At 34.6% G+C, this 23613-nt stretch overlaps 1 protein-coding gene across 2 annotated transcripts in view; it reads right to left on the reverse strand.

Moving 5' to 3' along the window:
- Positions 1-23613, reverse strand: part of LOC139963128 (intersectin-1-like) — a 61439-nt gene that overhangs the window by 13175 nt on the left and 24651 nt on the right. Inside the window, exons 18-30 of one of the 2 annotated variants that reach the window (XM_071963668.1) lie at positions 22790-22822; positions 21323-21376; positions 16270-16326; positions 14661-15160; positions 13807-13946; positions 13254-13410; positions 12104-12276; positions 11559-11629; positions 10702-10911; positions 10359-10480; positions 9503-9619; positions 9092-9128; positions 8168-8368 (exon numbers count right to left, since the gene is read on the reverse strand). In XM_071963668.1, the coding sequence (XP_071819769.1) occupies positions 8168-8368; positions 9092-9128; positions 9503-9619; positions 10359-10480; positions 10702-10911; positions 11559-11629; positions 12104-12276; positions 13254-13410; positions 13807-13946; positions 14661-15160; positions 16270-16326; positions 21323-21376; positions 22790-22822 (1872 nt within the window). The remainder of the gene's footprint in view (positions 1-8167; positions 8369-9091; positions 9129-9502; positions 9620-10358; positions 10481-10701; positions 10912-11558; positions 11630-12103; positions 12277-13253; positions 13411-13806; positions 13947-14660; positions 15161-16269; positions 16327-21322; positions 21377-22789; positions 22823-23613) is intronic. The other variant, XM_071963669.1, reaches the window with a different exon arrangement.

A 23613-nucleotide genomic window follows, 5' to 3' on the forward strand; every position in this document is an offset into this window, starting at 1 on the left:
ACTGTTATTAAATATTAAAAAAAAATTAAAAATGGAAGCAATTAAAATGATAATATAAGTCACCAAGGTTCTCAGAGTAACAAGTTAAGCGAGCAATAAATATTTGACGAGACTGATTACATGCAAAGCAAAATTGAAACAATAAATCTTATATAATTGAAGATGTTGGTTCTATTTTTTTATAATGTATGGTAGGTATGGTACTATCATACACTTGCTCCTAAAAGCATATTCCACATTTTGAAAATATCAAATTACTTTATACTGAGTAGATATTACAAACTTAAACGAATATGGAAGCTAATTGAGATGTTTAATGTGGTTACAGGGGGCAAAATGCAAACATTTTGACCATAAATTCTTCTTAAAGGTTATGTATTCAACTAATTAAATGATATAACTTTTAATTCTCTCTTAATTACCAATCTTTGTTAAATTAGCACCAGATCAGTGTGTTTTACTCAATTTTTGCTATGGTTCTGAAAACGAACACAAGTGAAAATATTTCACTGTAAGGACTGGTTTGAATGCAACATAATCCTTATGTCCTAAACTCTGAACTTTCAATTATCAAATTTTCTAAACACAACCTATCCACTGTGTATTATTATTTAATGACACTCCACTATGAGGGGACTGGGAGCAATGGGATATTCCAATATTAATTTATATATGTTTATTTCCAACAAAGAGAAACATTTTCTTGTCAAGCAAATGGAGCAAACACACAGCATATCATATCACACTTGACAAGTGAAAAAAAATACAATTTTGTGTTGTGATAAAGCAATAATATCAATGCAATTAAACTCCTATGAATATGCATGAGTCGGTCAAAATATTGGCCAGAAAGTTTGATATAAGTATTTTAGCAGAGGGGCATTTAAGAGTGGTTAAATATTTACACATTGAAGCACATTGCAATGTGATGAGCCTTGTTAAATTTGTATCAAATTTGGAATACAGTACACACATAGGTAATAATCACTGGGGAGGATGAACTGTCCAAGCTTTTAAAATATGTAACTAAACATCATCATGCAGCAGGAATAACAAACAGTACTTAACTGGCTAAGTTATGACCAAGAGTAAAACATTTAGAGATATTTAGTCCCAGGTTTACTTCTATAATGAGATGGAAGTGAATATAGCTATGACAAAATCGTTTTGTTCTGCCTTACAATAGCATCTTACACAGCCAGTTGCGTTATTACATTCATATCTTCATCAATGCTACCCTGTAACAATTTGATAAATATTGCAATCAGCATTTTAACCCAACCAATTCAACAGTGTCGATAATAATAACAACAGCCCAGAATATTATATGCAAATTAGTTAAGGCTCCCGAGCAACAGCATCTGTCTATATTCAGTTTAAAGAGTAAATAGATTTTCAAGGAAATACCTCAACTTTTGTGACACTGTTGCAAGAATATGACATATAGTTTTGTTCTCGAGTTATTTTGTGACAGGAGATGATATCATAATTGAGAAAGCTACTAGCTACTTGACAAAAACAAAATGGACTGATTATAAATGGTCATTTTTACGATATCATTGCAACTTACACGAATAATTATGGTTTGTTTAGGATTAGGAAAAGAGTTGTAACAACTGAACAAAATGACTACAATAATTCTACTTGCTAATAGTTATTTCAAGTGGCAGTGCATCAATATTAGTAGTATAAAATATAGCTTATCAAGATGATTTTAATTTTTCTTATGTCTTTATTGTTGGTTTCTGAGTAAGTTAAAAAAAAAAAAAATTGTCAAAAATGTTTTTCTCAAATAAAATTACATTTTGCTAAAAGGAGATTGAATATATGGATATATATATATATATATATATTTAGTGAAACAACAAATAGGAAAATAACCAAAATTATGTAAAATCTGAATATATTCTGAAAGTAGTTTACAAATGCAATAGGATATCAACCGTGGTCAATTTGTCATATTAAATTGGCAGGCATGATGAAAGCATCACTTTTAGGAGATTAAAAAATTATCAATTTACACAGGTGGGGGAATCAGTTCTTGCAAAAACACAAATACCCAAGTAGGTACAAGTAAGTTTGTACTATGCACAGGTATAAGTATGGTTGTACAGCCTGTGAGTTATCACTTGTCCAGACGCTAAAATGAATGATATAACGGAGACAAGGTCCACATTTTAACGACAGTTGAAAAGAATCATAAAAAAAAAAGGGCCACAACTCCCAGCCTGTAAGACCAAATCAGTGGGCTGTTTGTATTTGAACTGTTTTTACTATATAATTTGCTCCATTTCTTGTAGGACTATAAACATTGGGGAAGAGCAATTCCTCATTGTGATATTCTTTAATGTCGGCAACATTAGGTTAACAAGATAGACATCCATTTGTGACAACACTAGCAGCATCGAATTTTTATAAATCTGTTGTCAAAGTATAAAACCGATAACAAGCTGAAAAATATTGTTCTTCGATTAAAAAAGTCAATATCAAGAACTGGCTGTGGTGGATAATATCGACTCTAGCTTAAACGTTTAAATGGTGTGACTCGATTTATGGAAGCATTTGAGACTACTAGACCTCATCACCTTAGAATTATTCTGAGAATTATAATCATCATTAACTGGCCTTTTAAGGAGAATTAAACATCATGTAGGATATATGCCATACAGAGAATGCAAATAGAAAAAAACACTTGGCCAACTTCTAGCTTCATAGCTTGTTCGGTTGATGAAATATAGAATAATTTAAACGATTCGCTTCTTTTAAAAGATAAAAAAAAGCAAATAATCTGTGATGTCCTTGATGACCATCATGTCTCATTTTGTTTGCGTTTTTATTTTCTGATTGAAAATGCTTATTTATGAGTTCTGATAATTTCACAAAATATATATCAAGGCATGTTTTATAACATTAATCAGGACCAAACCATTATATCAGAATGAATAAAACATTATTTATGACATTATATGAAAAAACAAACAAAGATTTTTTTTATTTATTAGTGATTACCAACCATGTAATAGAGTATGCCAGAGGGCTCATTTCAAATTCAAAATTTGATGAATATAAGTTAGTATTTTATTTCAAAAACAGAGCAAGCTACAAATCAGACATCAGCAGGGGTGTTTTCCAATTTTTCATTGTTGAAATTTATTACTTTCTTAAAAGGAATAAACAAAAGCACATCAATTCAAAAAAAAAAGCAGAAATAATTATTCAATGTTTTCTTTTTTCTGATAATCAATTATGGCAAGTTACACTCACAAACTCCTCATGCCTGCTGTTAAAGATAATATCTCAAGGTTCTGTTATTCATACGATTGCATAACAGGGCCATTGTTCCCGCTGGAGAACAACTATTTTTTTAATATCATTTACTTTTTGAGTTTGTCTTAAAGTACCATTCATAACTTTAATATCTGTATTGCCATTAAATATTATACAAATAACGAATGGTTATGAGTGCAATAGTGCAAATATTTCATGAGTTGGAAAGATGGAATGTTCCATTCAACAAGGCGCAGCCGAGTTGAATGGAACAAATTACATCTTTCAACAAACAAAATATTTGCACTATTGCACGAATGGAAACCATTCATTATTTGTTTTATACAACACCTTCAAAATTGGATGTAATTGGATTTAAAATGCACTCATGCAACAGATTGTTTTGAACAGACAGGTTTCTCTGCTTTCTTAACATTGAAAAAAGTGCTACCAAAAAAGTATAACCCATGGTTCTATTTCATAGAGTGGAATAAAGCGGATTTTGCATGCAATCAACGAGCAATTGACCAATCAAATGACCAGAATACAATTAGGTGTTGTATAATAAAATATGCTCAACTTGCCAGAAGCCTCCACAAGTCATTTTCAATAAATTCATCAGCTAACCTCAACATGTGTACAGATATGTTATGCTAACAATTAGTAACAATGTATCAACCCAGTAAAAGAGGAACTTTGTGGGCATCAATCAAATATGGGAAATTAGTGATTTTTATTTCTTTACCATTTCTGTTATTTATTTTTATAGTCCTTCCAACTTTTCTCTTTTTAGTATAAATACTATGACCCTTTGAGCCTCTGCACGAGATTGATCACATTTATTGCACACGACTTGTACTTCTAGTTTGCATTCTTTCAAATACAACTACAATCAACACTCACAATGCAAAGTATGATTTTCATTTTTCAATTTTGTTGAAAAAAAAGAAAAAAAAAAGTTCTTTAACTCATGTTTTCTTTAAACATTAACTTGCATAAAAGATCATGAATATTCATTTATTCATTAAACACCCTCACCCACCCCACCCTTAACCACCCATCCTCACCCCAACCACACCACCCCACCCACCCTCACTAGGAAATAACCTTAGGAAATGTTCTGGTTTGTGAAGGATACATGCATAGGAAGTGTATTCTTTGGTTCATATGATTGCACTTTCTATTGGACATATCCTTACACTTAAGAATTTCTATTGGACATATCCTAACCATTAAGGTATTCTATTTGATATTCCCTACCTATTAATAACCTGATAATAAGGTGCCTTTATTCGACTGAATTGCATCCATTTACCCAAAGAGAAAAGCAACATGTTTAAATGACAGTTTCAGGGTTTCAAGTGAAGTATAATGAAAAACATTTGTAGAGATCTACTTGAATATAAGTTTGATATAATGCTTCAGATATTGAGTTAAACAGCTTCATAATATGAAAAAATATGCCTTTTTAGACAAAACTGTTGACTAGAGGTATTTTTTTGGCATTCTTTTTTCCTTTCCTCCTTTTCTCTTGAAATGCTAAGCAAGCAATTTGGAGAGCTTTGAAGGATGAAGCAGAGTTGATAATAGGCAGAATTGCTTTGAAGTAAATTTATGTTACATTTTATCATGAACAAAACGCTAAAAAGAGTGACTCCGTATCTTTTGTGATCAACTTGACATTTTCTCTTTAGTGGTATAATGTATATTATGCAAGCTTGAATTTACAAACTAAAAATGCAACATGTTTACTTTTAATCCTAGAACAATCCTACATTGGTACATTGCACATTTCATCTTCGGTATAGTAAAACAAACGACACATTTTTAGTGCCTCGGAGATACAATGGACTGCTACAAAACCTTCCTGCACTTGCTAGGGCTAACAATGAATCATGACAAACACGCATCATCACAAATATTGCAGTTTAAGCACATCGATTAGTTTACAGCTCCTCAAAAAATATCGCCGTTTCCCAAAAATCCTCAACTGAGAGAATGACAACTAACTTTGGATAGAAACTAAAAACCAGAGATTTCTATCCAGCTTTCAATTCAAAGTTCACATTTTAAGTATTTTTTGCAGAAAATTTAAGCACCAACTTACGGGCATAGACAAATTCTAGTCTGGTCTAGTCTATTGTTGTTTGGTTGTAGGTGAAGTTGTTAGTTTCTTTACCTTAGCGCAATTTGATTAAAGTTCTATAATACTCATGCAGGGATGTGCTCACACTGGGCGGCACCAGGCGGCTGCGCCCAGCAGTTCTGAATGCCGCCCAGCACAAACAGTATTTTAAACATTTCCGCCCGGCACTTTTTTGATGATAATTTAACAAATTTTACCATAACCAAAATCTGGGAAAATGCATGGCACAGCATAGGGAAAAAAGCACCACCTAAGCATACTTCACTTGCAAAATTTGTTCAGTGGGGAGGGGGTACCCCACCCATGAGATCCCTCTCCCAGGGTGTGGATCACACTAACGCACAATCTGCCCGGCACTCAAATATTCCTGAGCATATCCCTGCTCATGTATGATATTGTCTAAATGGAGTGTCTCTTGGAGAGACCACCTTGGCCACTCTTGTTTTCTTGCTTTCTTAGACCGTAGAGAACATTGATGATGATATATGATACATCATACATGCTGCAGTTAGATCATGTGTCTGATACACACTGACCGCAGTACTGACCATGCCTGATATTGTGTGTGATGGAGAGTGACTGGCAGTAATGGCTTACACTGCAGATCAGGGTTGGAAAACCGTGATGTGAATTTCAATAACTTTGCAGGAATTCACCTCCCAAAAGAAATCAAAATAGGAACAAGGTAAAGGAATAAAAGGTAAGGGAAAAATAGAGAAAAGAGGTGCTAAAAAAGCAAAGGAAAACAGAAAACAGTAGAGGCTTTTTACTTTTCTATCCATTATTGGAACCAGGGAGAATTCCTTAAGGTTACTCTGAATGAGGGAGGAAAGTTTCTTTTTCTTTCTTCACTTGTTCTTTCAAATATCTAAAGTACCTGAATGCATCAGAAGTGCTTGTCTGTTTCCCGACCAATAGCAGGAAATTGCCCGTACTAGCAAATATATCTTCAAGTAATTCAGTTTTCCAACCCTGCCGCACATACTAATGAGTACCTTAAAAGGTTATCCCGAGAATGCTTCTACGCAGTTTAACAAAACTCCAGGAGTACATTTCATTACCGATAGTAACGATTAACAGATTTTTCTTTTTGTTTCTTTGTTGTGTAGAATGTGTCGAGTCAAACAGTCTACGATGTCACATAGCGTTAAGGCATAAAGTAGTTAAAATAGATTAGTTTAAAGTTGACATTTTACACAAGAACAGTTAACAATTGGGAAATGTTAATATAGCAAGAACGGTTGATCAGATTTCCTAAAGTTCAGTTTTTAGCAAAAACATTTACACAGAATAATAAAGGGAGTACACCACACATGTCTAAGGCATTAACATTACTATCGAATCAACGACGACCAACAGTGGGACCGTTACCATTTAACATTAGATTATTTTTCTCCAAATTTTACCATTTATCTTACTAAGTGGCACGAAGGTTTTGATTGTTTCTCGCAGAAATGGCATTGGGTCTACTCTACCATGCAGAGTTCTACGTGTAATCTAACCATAGGATATTAAACTAACAGGTAGACCATGGTTATCATCTACATGGCAAGTAGACCCACTACCAAACTGCAAGAGCCGCATCCATTTTCATCCATCAGTAATTTTTTTTTTTTTTTTGGTCTGGCAGTGAATCCCGACTGGTCTTCCGTTTGGTAGTGGGTCTACTCACCCAGCCTTTGTTTCTTCTTACGACAACTCTACATGAATAAAAGAAAAAACCACCTTGTCAATCAGTGGGAATTGTTTCATCTATTGTCAGAGTAAATAAATCACTCAATCCACTAAAATAATGTCAAAAAGTCTTGAATTTTCAAGATTTAAAAAAAAAAAAGTATTAATTTTTTTTTTTAACATGATTCAAAATTATTTGCATTAGTAGATCTTCATTTCTTATGGCTTAAATAAGCTTTCACCTTTCAACTTTCAAGTATCTCTAAAAATTCCCAGCATTAGATACTAACTTGTTTAATAGCAGGTGTATTTTGGGCAGGCTGCAAGCAAAAAAAGTATAACAGCCACTCGGGTGCAGATGAACTATTTTATCTGTTGTTAGATATTTTGCACTTTTCTTGCATTGAAGGATTCAATTATCTCTCTCGCAGAAAACTGTCCATATGTGGTTTAATTATGTTCTGTGAACATGATACTGTTAGGATATTAAACAAAGACAGTTTGCAAGTTTCCAAGGATTCAAATTATCGCAGCACCAAAGGAGGGGGAAAATGGAGTTCCAGATACAGTAGTAGTGCAATGATTGTATTGAGGAACACAGGTTGTTAAGCATAATGATAATATTCCAATTTGTCTTCACCTTAAAGCAAAGTTGATCATTAACTTTTGCCATCTAAACTCTAAATCATGGAAGACAACAAGAAAATTTAAATTACTCACCTGGCCACATTTCCATGGCAACTGATCAACCAAAACTCATCCTTACAATAGTTGTTAATACATATATCAATTAAAGCTAATGAACAAAGGATCAAGCAGACAAACTTCTTCCAGGCAAATTTAGCCAATATTTTTTTATTAATTTTTTTACATTCATTGGCTTAAAACTACTGACAGTTGTAAGAGTTTGGTCAATGACGGTTGCAAGACTGTCTAGGGGTGGTCCAGCTACAAATCAGACCTGATAATCAGGCTTTAACATCTACAAACATTCCAAACTCTAAAAATCAATCACAAGCAAACACTGCTAATTAAATAACACTGCTAATTAAATAACAAAGAGGTATTTTGTCTACTTACAATCATCGGAGGGAACAGAACGGCCTGAATCCTTCAGTTCTTGGACGTAATTCGAAGGGAAGTATCCAACAGCTCCGTTTAACTCTCCTTTCCACCACTCCCCTTCCTCTTTACTCATGACGTTGATGACCATCCCCTTCTGGAAGGAGATCTCATCCTCCTTGGTCTTATTGTATGGATAGAGGGTGATCACCTGAGAGACTAAACAGAAACAAAGGATGAATTAGCATAAAATCAGCTGGTGTTGTTGAAAGAGGGGGGGGGGCAATTCACCATCAGGTGGGAAACTGTTAACAGATTGATTATCTATAGTGAAAAGCCCTGTGTAGGAAATCATGACAGTTTGATGTTTGCGATCCTAATAAGATCATCTTCCAGAGGTGGACTGATATAGTACTTGCAGTGCTAACAATATCTTGACATCAGCATAATGAAAAATATTTGTTATTAACAAAAGGGATTGTTTGGAAGCTTCTTGTCGAGACATTCGAGATATAGCTTACCTGAATGTTTCATTTATAGGATTTGAAAATTTGTCATAAAAATGACATAATTTTGAATTGCAACATGCCAATATTATGCCTCACATGTAACAATGAACTAACATTGCAATAAATATACATTAAATTAAAAGGTTCAATGATAAAAGAAATATATATACATTGCCTGTTTGACAAAATATATTGCCTTGTACTGTTTTTGAAATAAGAAGATATGTAAATAGAGTCATAAACATAAGGGATACGGCTCTTGGAAGGTTGAATAAAGAATTTCAAAATATTAAGGCTATATCAAGAATTTGATTCCACCAGTGAATGTGACAATTTTAAATACTACTGGTCTGAATTATCTGACCTAAAGGTCAGCTTATATTATGTTTACTTGAAAAAGAAATTATATTTACAAACATCTACATTTACTTACCAACTTCTAAACCTGGTGTAAGTCTCTGGTCTGATGGCTACAAAAGAGAGAATAAAGACCTTTTATGCAAATGATTCTATAAAAGTGGTGTAATTTTTATTATCTGCAAAGATTTTTCTGTTTGTGTTGGATTATTGATGAGAACCAAGCATTTTGAGTTTTATCAAAGATTTACACAGAGATTATAAATACAGTGAAATAGTAAAGCCTGCAATTTCATTTAATATTGACAAATTTTGTGTGATTTCTGTTATCAAAACATGCAGTGCATTCTTTGAAAAACATAACACAAAGAACAAAATCCATAACCTCATCTACCGTGAGGTACATCCTAGATTTAGACCATTACGTGTCAATTCTCTCTCCAAACGTTTCTCTTTTAAGAATTTAGATAAAATTCCTACAACTCACCACTGGACTGCTCAAACTCTGTGGAGACTGAGACTTTGGCAATGTGCTGGTCTTCGAAGGCAGCAGTTGTACGTAGTTTGCTGGGAACCATCCAATCTGACGTTTTTTACCACGAGCCTACCCAAATGAAAACAATCAAGAAAAAATTAAAAATTGTATTTTAGAATAATTAAGCATTTCAACTTTCATTACACAAAACAATGAAAAAAAAAAGGTACACTTAAAATTTATGACCAATATCAAAATTCTCCCTCTGGACATTTTGTTGAAAGTCAAATAAATAATAATTTGGAAGGATGCCCCTTCAAAGGATGTCTTTTTGTTGGGTTTCTTTGATGTGGGTGATATAATATACAAAGTACCTTGTGATATAATATACAAAGTGACATAATATACAAAGTACCTAGTGATAGAATATACAAAGTGATATAATATACAAAGTACCTAGTGATATAATATACAAAGTGATAAATATACAAAGTACCTAGTGATATAATATACAAAGTACCTAGTGATATAATATACAAAGTACACTGTGATATATTATACAAAGTGATATAATATACAAAGTACCTAGTGAGATAATATACAAAGTACACTGTGATATAATATACAAAGTACCTAGTGATATAATATACAAAGTGATATAATATACATAGTCTTGGGATAATACTAGTATTGGGAAACAAATCTGTAAGGAAACAACCTCCAAGGATGTACTTGTAAGTGTTGACTTGTAATGATATACTAAACTCTAGGATCGATGGTGATTCATTCTAATCTAAGAATGAAATTGTAGGTGATTTCCTCAAAAAAGAAACTTGATACTGAAGTGTGTTGTGCGGTTGATACTTACTTGAAGTTCTCCTTCCCACCAACCAGAATCATTTTTCTTCCTGATCATAATCACTTGGCCCACCGTCAAGCTAAGCTGACCTTTTCCTGTAGCATGGTATGGTGCAAGAACCTTGGCAATATCTGTGGCAGAAAACAGACAAACTCTTGTGATTAACCCCCTCTGGAGAACCAATGACATAGCGCCTAATGAACAGAGTCCAAGGAGTTTGTTGGTGGTGTTTGGATTCAGGAAAGTGCGCTTGAGAACAGATAAACCCAATATTTTATTACATTAAACAGAATTCTGTCGGAGCAGCATTAACTAGCTCTTCGCAAACTTTTCCCCGAAAAAAGAAACTTACCGTTTTTTCTTGATCCAGTCTTGGGGGGCAGTTCAGGTGGTTGCATTTCTTTAAGTTTGACATAATTAGAAGGGAAGTCCCCTTCCCTATCTCCGATACGCCCTCTCCACCATTCACCATCTTTCTTGATGACAACGATCGTTTCTCCTGCATCGAAAGCAAGATCCCCCGACTCAGCCGAGGCGTAGGGATACATGGCTTCATATTTAGCTGCAGGTGAAAAATACAGGGTTTTGTTATTTTGTTTTTTCAAGAAGAATGCAACGACATATATTGGACAGAGCAATAAGATTCTAAATTTGTCTGTGGATGCGTTTATTCAAAATGGAATAAAAGAATCGACATTTGCACATGTATCATTCATTAATTATGTATGTAAATGAATATTTGTAAATGCTTTTGTAAATTCTGAAGTGACTCCATGAAATAACTGCTAATGGACAGCCTATTTTTTTTATTAAGTTATATTTATTTGTAACTTATTGATAGTCTCAAACTAATGGATAATGTATGTTCAATGACAGTTAGTAATAACTTTTATTTACAGCAAAGAGGATCAACTATTTTGAGGATCAGAGAGGATCAACTATCAACTAGGATTAAAGAGAATCAACTATTTTGAGGATCAGAGAGGATCAAATATCAACTAGGATCAAAGAGGATCAACTATTTTCATGATGCTATAAAGTAACCCCCTTCGGGATACACAATGTGGCTCAAACATCCCCGGCCTCAGAAAAAATGAATTGGGACCTGAAATTATAACCAAATCACCAAACTTATTGTTGCTAACTCTTCTCTTCTCCTGCACTCCACCCTATGAAGATGTTCGCATTTACAAACATTCATGCATTTACCTTCATCTTCCTGAACGGTTCTTGAAACAGCCACGGTGGGTACTGCAATATTGGTGGTCTGGACGGCGCTCCTGTTCAAATAAAAAACGATTACATGGTTTTCTCATTCATGTTTGTCAAGGCTTGATGAATTCTTTCAATTGATGGTAAACCATTGCCAATCAGAATAACATTGGTTTCAGAGTAGTCTACCCAAATATTATTAAAGTTAAAAGGGAACAAGGGCAAAAAGTGGAAATCAAAGCAACCATGTCTTGAAGGCCATTTCCATTCAAACTTGAAACATTCTTCCATTGATACTGACAAACCAACATACTTCCTTGTTATGGAGAGCACAGGAATGCTGCAAGGCATCTGAAATCTCATTCATAACTCCACAATCAAAAGATTTATCATCTTATGTACATAAAGTACAGCAACATAAGAAACGGAGGTCGTTTAAAAGCAAGATGTTGCTTAATTAGCAGAGTACAGATTAACATGATAGATTTCACTTTTAATTTGACCCAACACTGTACTTGACAATGCAAAGACAATATTCTTACCCTGCCTCTTTCACCAGGTCCTTGGGAAACCACCCGGTTTTACCTCTAAGTTCTCCAGACCACCACATGTCTTGTTGCTCGATTACGGTGATGACATCACCAGCTTTGAATGATAGGTGATTCATCTCCTTTCCTTCAAAGTCATTCAGAGCTTCCACTGAAATCTGTTTTGGCTGAAAAAGAGACAGAAAAACAAGAGATAATAAGCAATAAACATTGAAGCTTTTATACCAGTATCAAAATTCATTCAGTTTGCCTTTGAAGAAGATCCTGCTACGATAGAAAGACCAGGCATTCTTAACAGGCATTCATATATATATATTCACCTTCACAGGCTGTTTGCTGTAGATAATCAGTTTATAAATGTGTATTTATTTTTGCTCTCAAGATTGAATCATTGGAAATGAATATTAAGAACAAAACATCAGTATACTCTTACAAAGGTAAGTCTTACATTACCTTTCATAACTTAACTCATACATAGGTAAGTCTTACAGTCTTCATAACTTCATTCTTACAAAGTCTTACATTACCATTGTTAACTTTACTCATACAAAGGTAAGTCTTACATTACCTTTCATAACTTTACTCATATAAAGGTAAGTCTTTCATTGCCTTGCATAACTTTCCTCATACAAAGGTAAGTCTTACATTACCTTTCATAATTTAACTCATACAAAGGTAAGTCTCACATTACCTTTCATAACTTTACTCATACAAAGGTAAGCCTTACAGTACCTTTCATAACTTTACTCTTACAAAGGTAAGTCTTACATTACCTTTCATAATTTAACTCATACATAGGTAAGCCTTACAGTACCTTTAATAACTTTACTCATGCAAAAGTTAGTCTTACATTACCTTTCATAACTTTACTCATACAAAGGTTAGTCTAACAATACATTTCATAACTTAACTCATACAAAGGTAAGTCTCACATTACCTTTCATAACTTTACTCATACAAAGGTAAGCCTTACAGTACCTTTAATAACTTTACTCTTACAAAGGTAAGTCTAACAATACATTTCATAACTTAACTCATACAAAGGTAAGTCTCACATTACCTTTCATAATTTTACTCATACAAAGGTAAGTCTTACATTACCTTTAATAACTTGACTCATACATAGGTAAGTAATAACAAGTACCTTTGGTTCTGCTGCTGCTTGCACTCTGTCAGCAGGCAGAGGGGTAGATGTTACATGAGTGAATGGAGATCCTGATTTTTTACCAACTGAAGTGTCCTCTGCGGGTGGCGGCTCTTGAATGGTCTTTTCCTGTTTTGGTACGACTACTGCTGGTTTCCTGTAAAAGATCGATTTTTTTGAGAATGTCACTGAAAAATTACATTCATCATAGAAGGATGGTAGGTTTCCTGCAAACATTAGAAAAACTTTGTTGTTTCTGACAGTGGTGCTCACTTTACACTGCCATAGCACTTCAACCAACACTTCATTGGATATGTGTGTGAGGGTAACATCTACAAGAGTGCTAGTTGCCAGTATTTTTGACATATCAGATATATTATTTATGGAGACTGTAATTTTTATTATTTTTTTTTCAAACATTTTATCAAATGTTAACTAATTTTACTGTATAAACAGTGTAAAAAAATCTATATAAGATACAATTTTACTTATTTGGAAATTGACTGAGCACTTTCATTCAAATTATTCCACAGAGATATTGATGTGTACTCACTTTTGTTCACTTGGTCCGTTGGTGACAGGACTGTTTGGCCTTGAGCTCATCTTCTGGACGTGATTTTCAGGGAACCAACCAGTCTGACCTCTTAATTCACCTCCAAGCCATCCAGGCTCAGCATCTTGCTGCTTCCCAACCTACAAAACGATGTCAAACATTAACCATCAAAGTAAATCATCATCTCAGTATGTTTCCATTACAACTCCATTGAAATGCAACAAATTCCAATGCTACGATAGCTTCCAACTTTACAACTTCACAATGAGGTTTCCGTCCCAAAGGACAGGTCAAGTAAATGACCAACAAATAGCTGACTGGGAGATTATATGACCAAATCAAAAAGAGCAAACGTTTTTTGTGGATAGAATATGATTTCAAGCAGTGACTGCAGGATATCAAGCCCTGTGCTCTACCAACTGAGCTTATCCACCTGTCAAATGTCACCCTGGTCCCCTCCCCCCCCCACCCAGCAAAGAGGAGGCCATATAGGGATCGCCACCATCTAAGGGATGGTTAACTAAGTTTGATAGGGCACAGAGTTTTAAACAATGAGGTCTGCGGTTCAGTCCCATTCTAGCCACACAACAAGTTCTTTGCTCCTTTTAACACTCCAAATGAGAAGAAAATTTAGAAATTAAATCCCAATACTGACTACCTGGAGGTTCAACGAAGAAAAAGAAAAACCTGAATATGTTTAGAGCATCTGTCTAGTTTTGAGAGCACTCTCATGCAGCTAAGACATCGTGAATATTACTTTAAAAACTAGCGATAAAAATACGGCGGCGAAACGTCACGATTCTGATATATCGTACGACTATGCTCATTTTGTATAAAACCAAAGGGATACTTACAAGGATGATATCCCCCTTCTTAAAGGATAGTTCATCGTCTCCCTCTGCAGCAAAGTCAAATAGAGCCCTATATCTGGATAAGACTGCCCTCAGATGTTCTGGTAAGGGCTGGTTGACATCTATGGACATCATATCCAACTTATTGGCCAGTGATGAGACCGATTCCTTGGTACTAGCCCCCTCTTGCTTGGGTGGTTCATAAGCTGAATGTACATTTGCGGTTGAAACGATCGGAGGTGCAGACTTTTGAGACGCCTCCGTCGATAAGGCTGAAAACACATCAACCTTTGCTTTGACCGTTTCTACTTCTTTCTTTTCCTCTTTCTTTTCCTCCTGCCTCTCCTCAACTGCCGGAGTAGAATCGGTCTTGAAATCCGAATCGAACACGGAGCTGGTCGTATTTGTCGGAGCAGCGGCGAACAGGGAAGTAGACGAACTCACTGAAGCAGATGCCGATGTGGCCTTGGGCTGTGTGGAACTAAACTCAAAACTTCCAAAATCTGGAGAGGACAAAATGTGACCCATAACGTTGGTAAATAGAATGGACTTAAAGAAAACTGGAAAAGGCGTACCGATAGAAAAACCAAGAATTCTAATACACATGAAATATTCTAGTTAAAAAAAATATAAAGTCATTACACCGATGTCTTTTTAAATCAAATTACTAGTTCATTGAGGAGTGGTGTTTTAAATATAACAACATCTCTCTCAATAAAAAGATAACATAAGTTTCTTAAAATAACATTAAATAAAAAATGATTTATCACCTGCAATACTTTTTATAATGTAATATAATTAAGCCAAGATTTTTAAATCAAATACTATTTCATTGAGGAGAAATGGACATGCTTCGTTAAACAGTTGGTTGTGTTTTCAATTTTACAACATCATCTCAATAAAAAGATACTTGTTTATTTCATTCCTAGCATCACGCCTAGATAATAAAAATAATACGACAAACATTTTCTAAAAGTGCTAAAATCCAGAAAAAAATAACTGTTCATGGTGCTGAACAATCAAAATAATAGCTGAAAAGATGAGTCTTAAGTTGCCATTTAAACAAATTATATATAACAGATGTCTATTATCTCAAATTAAAACAAATATAAACAGGCCAGCTCACAGCATATGCATATAGACCCAACCCATCTTTTCATAAAAAAAAAATGAATGTGGGTTGAACTTAATTTTGACATTACATTTGACATTTTCACAAATATGAGCTGACTGTTTTAATTTGGTGTAGGATTTGTAGTAAACAATGCACTAGTTACCCAATTGAAACAACGGTGAATCTTCAACACAGCAAGTAATCATCAAGGTTCTTAACTTCTCAATTCATGATCTAGTATCAACATTTGTTTGTATCAACATATAATGAATGAACATGTTCATCATTAATTGGAAACATCTACAGAATGTTATTATGTATTAATGTCATGTCCTTGGTATCTCACACGATACACTACACAACATTTTACAGTAACATAAATTCACAAGTTTGTTCACATATAGGTAACTCACACAAAGTGACTGAGTGGTGTACTAAGCATAAATTGATATAATGACACAAAACCTAAAAAAAAGGAAACTGGAAATACATAATTACTTGCAAAATCAGCAAAAGGATCCTTCTTTTCTTCAGCTGGTTTTGATGAAACAGTTCCTACAAGACAAAGTGAGAAATAATATAAAGAACAACCAGATGTACTTACCAATGTAAATAAGAGAATGTGAATCAGTATGTAATTTAAAATAAAAGTGCCGCACTTCCACAATCTTCTGGTAACTCTCTGAAACTCTCTTGTTATATATTAACTGAAGTTTTCATATAAGACGTTTGACACATTTCATTTTTCAGTTTTCAAATTCTATGCAATTGTGTCAGTTCCTGTTTCACACCAGGTTCTATAACAATGATGATAAACTGTAGAACACTCACAACATATACAAGCAGAGCCTAACCAAAAGGTGTGATATTAGATGAATCATACTGAAAATATCTACAAAAGGAAAAAACTCACTAACATTAAGAAAACAATTGTAGACTATTGGCATAATATATATAAAAATATTAGAATCCATTATTAGGCCATCAGCTGAAGGTCGAAATTCGCTTGTTTCGTTCCAGCAACTGCGGGTCTAAAATTTCTCTACAGCATTGAATACATAAATTAACTAAGATTAATGATCCAAAAGTTCTCCATGTACTTTCCTGCAGTTTTTTTGCAATTCCGCTCGAAAGATCGAACTATATTTTTTATTGCGTATGTTAAGAAACCTGCCGTTTTACGTTCAAAAGTTGTGCGCCAGTGAGATATATGTACCATGTGATATGAATTGTCCAATGAGCCATGAGTTCTGTGTGCAATTTTGGTAGAAAACAACAAACATGGCGGCTCCCACGGGCGCTAGTCAGTCTCCGACACACGGAAATCTACAGTGCTCAGTGCACATTGAATCTGTAAAATTTGAAGCAGTCAAGGCACTGACGAATAAACGATGGACTAAAGTTACTTCCTGCGCTGAAGATTGGCTTAATTTCAGCGGCAGAGACAGTGATATCGCTGTACTACTGATTACTCCATGGCCTACTACGATCAAGCGTGTGTTCAACAGCATAGTATGATGGGGTTCCACGATAAGTGTTACAGGCGGTTCATTGATAGCAAGCACATTGCTGCAAGAAAACGGACAGTTCCAGAGGAGACCCCATATGATTTTAAACGAAGAATTGACGGAAAAGATCGAGGAAACCAAGCAGAAGCTCTGGTGTATTGCCTGTTCAATTTATTATATGTGGGAAAAGAAACAATACATTACTCGGCATTGCAAACGGGTGCAGGACAAGCTGCAGCAGGCAGGGACTTTCGATGGAGGTAAGCCTAAGCATACTACACGACTCTACTTGTACTTCTGTGGCATAGTTGAAGTGTTAAGAGAAGTTGCATAATGCAAGATCAGTAGCTCTTGAGGGATAGAATCCAAGTCAAAGGGCACAGTGTTGGACCTGATTATAATATAATTTTCATTCATTTTTTTTTCCATTTCCTCACAATGTTTATATAATAATAGGACTGAAGATAATTAGTGGCATGGTCATTTGAATTGTTTTGTTATAAGGTGGTAGGAACGGAAATTTGTTTCAAATTCTCCATCTGGGGCACTAGCCTAAGTGTTAAATACAGGCTTCATAGTTTTCTTACTGTGGCCCTTTATTTGAATGATAGAGATATTATATTAGTTAGAAAAATAAGTGTAACAAAGGTGCAATAAGGTCAGGTTTGCAAGGTCTTATGGTCAGCCTGTCTAGCTTTACCAAAATGAACAAGTATCTGTCTCCTTTATTATTAGTAACAGATATAATCTACCATTGTATAATTTAAACCATAACATTAAGAGATAATGTACTGTACTGTCAAAAAAAGCCTGTTTTAATTCTTTTTTGCATGACACTGGTTTGCAAAATTTGAATGTGTCTTTGTTTGTCCATAGAAGATGAGCAGATCACATGGTATATAAATAAAATTGTCTTAGTTCTTATTTGTTCAAACTTACATTTTGATCAACAGAAAATGCAAAACAATTTGCTTTTTTTTCATTTTATTAAAGTATTGCTTCGACAAGCAGCAGAGCGGAAAAAAGATGAGCCCAGATTTTATTAATATTAGAGGAAAAGACCGTGTTGCCATTGAAGTGAGGTACCACTCTCTATGTTGAAGAAACTAGATACAATTCTTGACAAGGAAGACATACAGATCTTGAAAGGTAAAGTACTCTCTTCAATGTGTGGTTCATTGAGTGTTCAGGGGTGGATCTAGGACTTTTGGAATATGGGGGTCCTCCCCCAAGGAAAATAAAAAATTCTCTAAACGCTTTGAGATGCAATATCAGGTTAATCTTTCCATTGAAATTATTAAAGTAATTTGCAACATATTTCTAGCTGAATTGTAATTATATTGGTACCCCATCATAAAATGTGAGACTCAAAAATATCCAATTTCATGGTACAAGGTGTTCTGTTCATCTCCTCCTCAGAGCAGAGTTTATCACCAACAAAAGATGCTCTGATCCAGCATGTTAAGCGCTGCACCAACCAGGCTGCTATTCACAGTAGGGCATTGCAGCAAAGGATTGATGCACTCTTACCAGAGGGACATGGATGGAAACTTGAAAATGATGACCTTATAATCACTTAGATGACGAAGCCACCTGACCCAGATGTTTTGCTTCAGTGTGTCAGCAGTAGCTGTAGAGTCGGCAAATGTCTTAAAGGAAGATGTTCCTGAATGAATGCACAACTACCGTGTACAGACCTATGTAAATATAGAAATTGCAGCAACTTCCAAGAAGATGTTGAGATTGTTGATGCAGGGGAAGATGATTTGGAGGATGAACTGTGATGGTGTTAAATCTTGATATCTTAGTCTGAAATTTTAATCAAGTTTGAAGTTTGTGAAGAGGGTTAACTTTTTCAAAGTCATGTTGTCATTATTTTGTTCCCCAGAGCTTAAAGGAACCAGAAAACATGATCTTATTCATATATTCATTTTAGCTATTAGTAGTTTTACGTAGATTACCCTACCTACCAGACACCTTATGATAAATATCCACATTTTCTTCAAATCACACTTTTTTTGCTGAGAGGGGAGGGGGGAGGAGGGTGTTATGGGCATGCTTGACCTCTTGCATATTCACAACTACATTTACTGATGACGATGACGCAAATACCGCGTCCTGAAACCAGTCAGAGGTTTATATACTGTTGTTGGGGAACCATCGCCCCTGAACCTCTACTACGGAATGGACTTTCCCTTTTCCATACCATATCTGACTTCCATGCAGTGAATTGAAGTGGATCCTGTTATAACTAGTACAACTGTCCTTGGATGAACTTTTAATCACTTATTAATTCCTCGCCGCGCCTTTTGATGAAGAACCTGTATCTTGAATCATCGCAAAGGCCCAGCTCTACTACACCATTGAGTGTATCGACCCAGTCTTAATAGATACATTATTTCTTTCTATCTGGGGCTTAAGTTAACTGTCTTCGTTATTCACTTATTTGTACCATTCACCTTTATTATTCATATTATTTGTAGAATATAGAACTATTATTATTCAAAATACCATTCGAAACCTTGTCGATCTTTTCTTTTATACGTTAACTCCCTTGGAAACACTTTTTGCAGGAATACGAATTATAAACATGTCGTTTCCGTAACATGGAGAAAGTACCTAGTTTTGCAGAAGACTGTAGGAAGAGTACTAAGGTAACGGATATATACCGACTAACTTTATTTCACATCTACGATATGCCATGATGTCTCAGTGTGCCAACTTATATATTGATTTATACAAAAGAAATAACTCACTGGTCTTGGGGCATTGGCACATCTCACTGTAACTAGGGATTTAGCTACATGTAAAGTAGAGGGGGAGGGGTTCACATGTGTAAAACAGTTTGGATGGGGAGTGTAACAATTATGGAGAGGAACTTTTCATTATATGTGTATATTTACGCATACATGCACAGACGAAATGCATTCATAACATAGGGGGAAAATCTAAAAATATTTGATTTATTACAAAGCATTAAATCTGAGTTTATTAAAAGTGGTACATTTTTATAATTAAAACCCTTAAGTTATAATGTGCAAAAATTGTATTTCATATTTCAAAGTTGAAAATGTGATTTTTTACCATTTTGGCGAAAATTGAGGGGGGGGGAGGGCACAACTTGTAATGCCTGAAAACAACCCTCACTGACCCTTAGACCAGAATCCTCTTCCACCATTCTTGTAACCCTAACCCAACTATTATACAAAAAAAATATATCAGTCGTAATTGCACCACTGTACCAAATCTAACGTTAGCACATGTGTTCCTAATACATAGCATCGTAGCACGTAATGTCTACATAACATACCCAATTTCAAGGGTGCGTTACAAAAATACTGCAGGAAATTTTTTGGAGAACTTTTGATATAATGTTTGTGATGCATTAAACTACCCAAAAATGCATTAAAAGTCTAGACCCGGTGTTGCTGGAACGAAACTGATTTTACAGCCACATTTTGAGCTTCAGCTGATGGCCTATATGCCCTGTACACATCACCAATGACATAACACTGTTCATTGCATTAGCTACCAGAGTAAATGTGCACCATTGATTGTACAGAAATCAGCACACACCTGAGTCTAGTAAACACTAAGCCTAAGCACTGATAGTGTAGAGCCTAAGCCTAAGCACTAATAGTGTAGTATATGTCAGTAGAATCTGGTCGATATGCAAAAAAATTATTATAAAATAGTTCCAACATGTTTGCTTTTGTCACTGTACAATTATTTATACTGGCCATGTATTGAATTGTTGGCACTTGCATTTGGGATATTTCACTAAATTCTTTGATTTTCAATGTCATAATCTAAATTCTAAAGGGGTAGGAAAAGTAGGTATGGTAACTGCCATGTTGCAAACAAAACAAGCGTCACTGAACTAGACAAGTCTAAGAAAGACTGGCAACAATGCAAATTGAATCAGGTTTTGAATCAGGTTAAATACCTATATTGATAATTTTGCTGGACTAATTAGGAAAAAACTATATTTATTTTTGAGGAAGAAAAAAATGATTTTGACAAGAAATGGTCAAGATGCTTACCACCAAGTGCAGAGAATGGATCGCTTGGATCTACAGGCTTGGCGGGTGCAGAATCTGGACAAGGAGGAGGAAAGTTGTCATTTTAAGGCAAGGTATGTCACATAAGATGTGATACATAGTTAACAAAGATAAAAGTTTGATTCACATCATATCACACATTACTATTGTATGATAATAAAGACAAAATCAACAGATTAAACACTGTAAAATATATACACACATACACACATAAAGATATATATATATAAACATATTATTTATATATCTATATATACATCTATATATAGTTATATATATCTATCTATATATAGTTATATATATCTATATATATATATATATATATACATATATATATATATATATATATATATATTTATATATACATATTATACATATATATTTATATCTATATATCTGCAGTATATAAGCTGATTATTTATATTTTTTCAAGGTGTATTTAAATTGCACAGATATTTATTATGTGTAAATATAATTTATAATTTCATTTCATTTTGATAACATATTATAGTACATTATTTGCCTGTGAGTGATGTGGCTAGAATTGGTGTCTGTTCTAAATAACCTGTAAGTAATAAACCACCATTGTAGTATGAGACAGTATATTTTAAGCAGTAGAGTAGAAGGAGATTGGAAAGTAGATTTGTACATTCTTTCTGGAATGAATTTGAATGAAACCTAAAATAGAATCCGTTGGGGGAAGGGTAAGCACCAACGAGACTTAACTACAATAAATGTTTGGTGGTTATGAATTTTGAAGGATAGGGTTACAACTACTACCAATTTCAAATTTATTTACATATGTTTGTGCAAGATGAATACAAAAATAACATTACAGCAGGATGGCTAACATATGAAGAACACTAGAAAAACAGCAAATCAGTCAGGCTTAAAGATGAGACCAAACACATGCAAATGTTTCACCTCAGCATGAAAGAACGAAAAAGAAAGTTTATAAGCTATGGTAGATGGAGAGACCAATATCAAAAAGGCATCAACATGAGAGACGAAATCAAAATGATTACAAGATGTATTATGGAAAAGAAAACAAAACAGCCTGTTCTACTCTATACTAATTTCATTCTTCATTCTCTACTCCAGTCATCCTTGCATTCAACCATTTATTCTTTAATCTATTAAATCATCTATAAAGTCAGCCCTGCTTCGTATATATGCAAAGAAGGTGAGGTAAGGCTAGGTACATATCTGCTATGAAATGTAATGTAGGTGAAGGCTGAGCCTTGACAACATAACTGGATTCATCCAGGCAACACAACAAAACTAATAAAGTAAATGCCCATATATGGGATACTTGATGGTGACGGAAGTTATGCCACAAAGACAACCAACCCTTTATGCAACACCAAACTGCAAGTTTCCAAGAGTTGATTACCGTCTTAATGTAGCTTACTGATCCTGCAATCTTTGTTAACAAACGTTATAACTTACCTCCAATAGAAGCGAAGGGATCATTCTCCGAGCCTATGAGGACAAAGAGGCGGGTGATGGATACAATGAAAGCAACCAATGACTTATGTAAAACAATCACCCAGTTGGGACATGATTTATATACACTACTTTAATTTCATGCTTCAAAGGTGCTTGAACTGACAGTGTGAGCAGAATGGATATCCTACTTCTGTAAGATAAAGGTTCGTAACTCTTCACACAGTCGGTACGAGCGGTTTGAAACGTGACATGAAAGTATCGTAAATAGTGGTATTAGCATTAGGATACTTGTCCCAACTGGCTGAAGCAATGCTGAAGAGTCTCCTAGCTGATGTAATGAACTTGAGGAGCTTGAAAAGTTGAAAAGCTTGAAAAAGCTTGAAAAGTTGAAAAGCTTGAAAAAGCTTGAAAAGTTTGAAAGGTTTGCAACTTTGAATAACCAGTGCTGGAGATGATATGTACAGACTTGATGACATTTTAGACAGAAAAAAATGAGAAAATGACAAGTGGTTTTGTAAATTGGATAAATGACCACAGAAATATCACAGATATTATAAAACATGGAGATGAATTTGGACAGGGGCCAGGAAAAGGTTTATTAATTCCATTCCTTTTTAAAGTTTATTTTGTGGCCCCCAAGATAACTTTCACCAGCATGTGGTGAATTTCAGTTCCAATTCGGGGCCTGAATAATAAGTTATTCTTGAGATTCAAACGACCTTGAACACAAAAGGACGAATTGCACTCTCTTTCCTGAATGGAAATGATGACACAAACGGTGTACTGGGAATTCTTGTCGACTGATACTTAGGCAGCTGCAGTTA

The sequence above is a fragment of the Apostichopus japonicus genome, chromosome 21, assembly GCF_037975245.1.
Source record: "Apostichopus japonicus isolate 1M-3 chromosome 21, ASM3797524v1, whole genome shotgun sequence".
NCBI lineage: Eukaryota > Metazoa > Echinodermata > Holothuroidea > Aspidochirotida > Stichopodidae > Apostichopus > Apostichopus japonicus.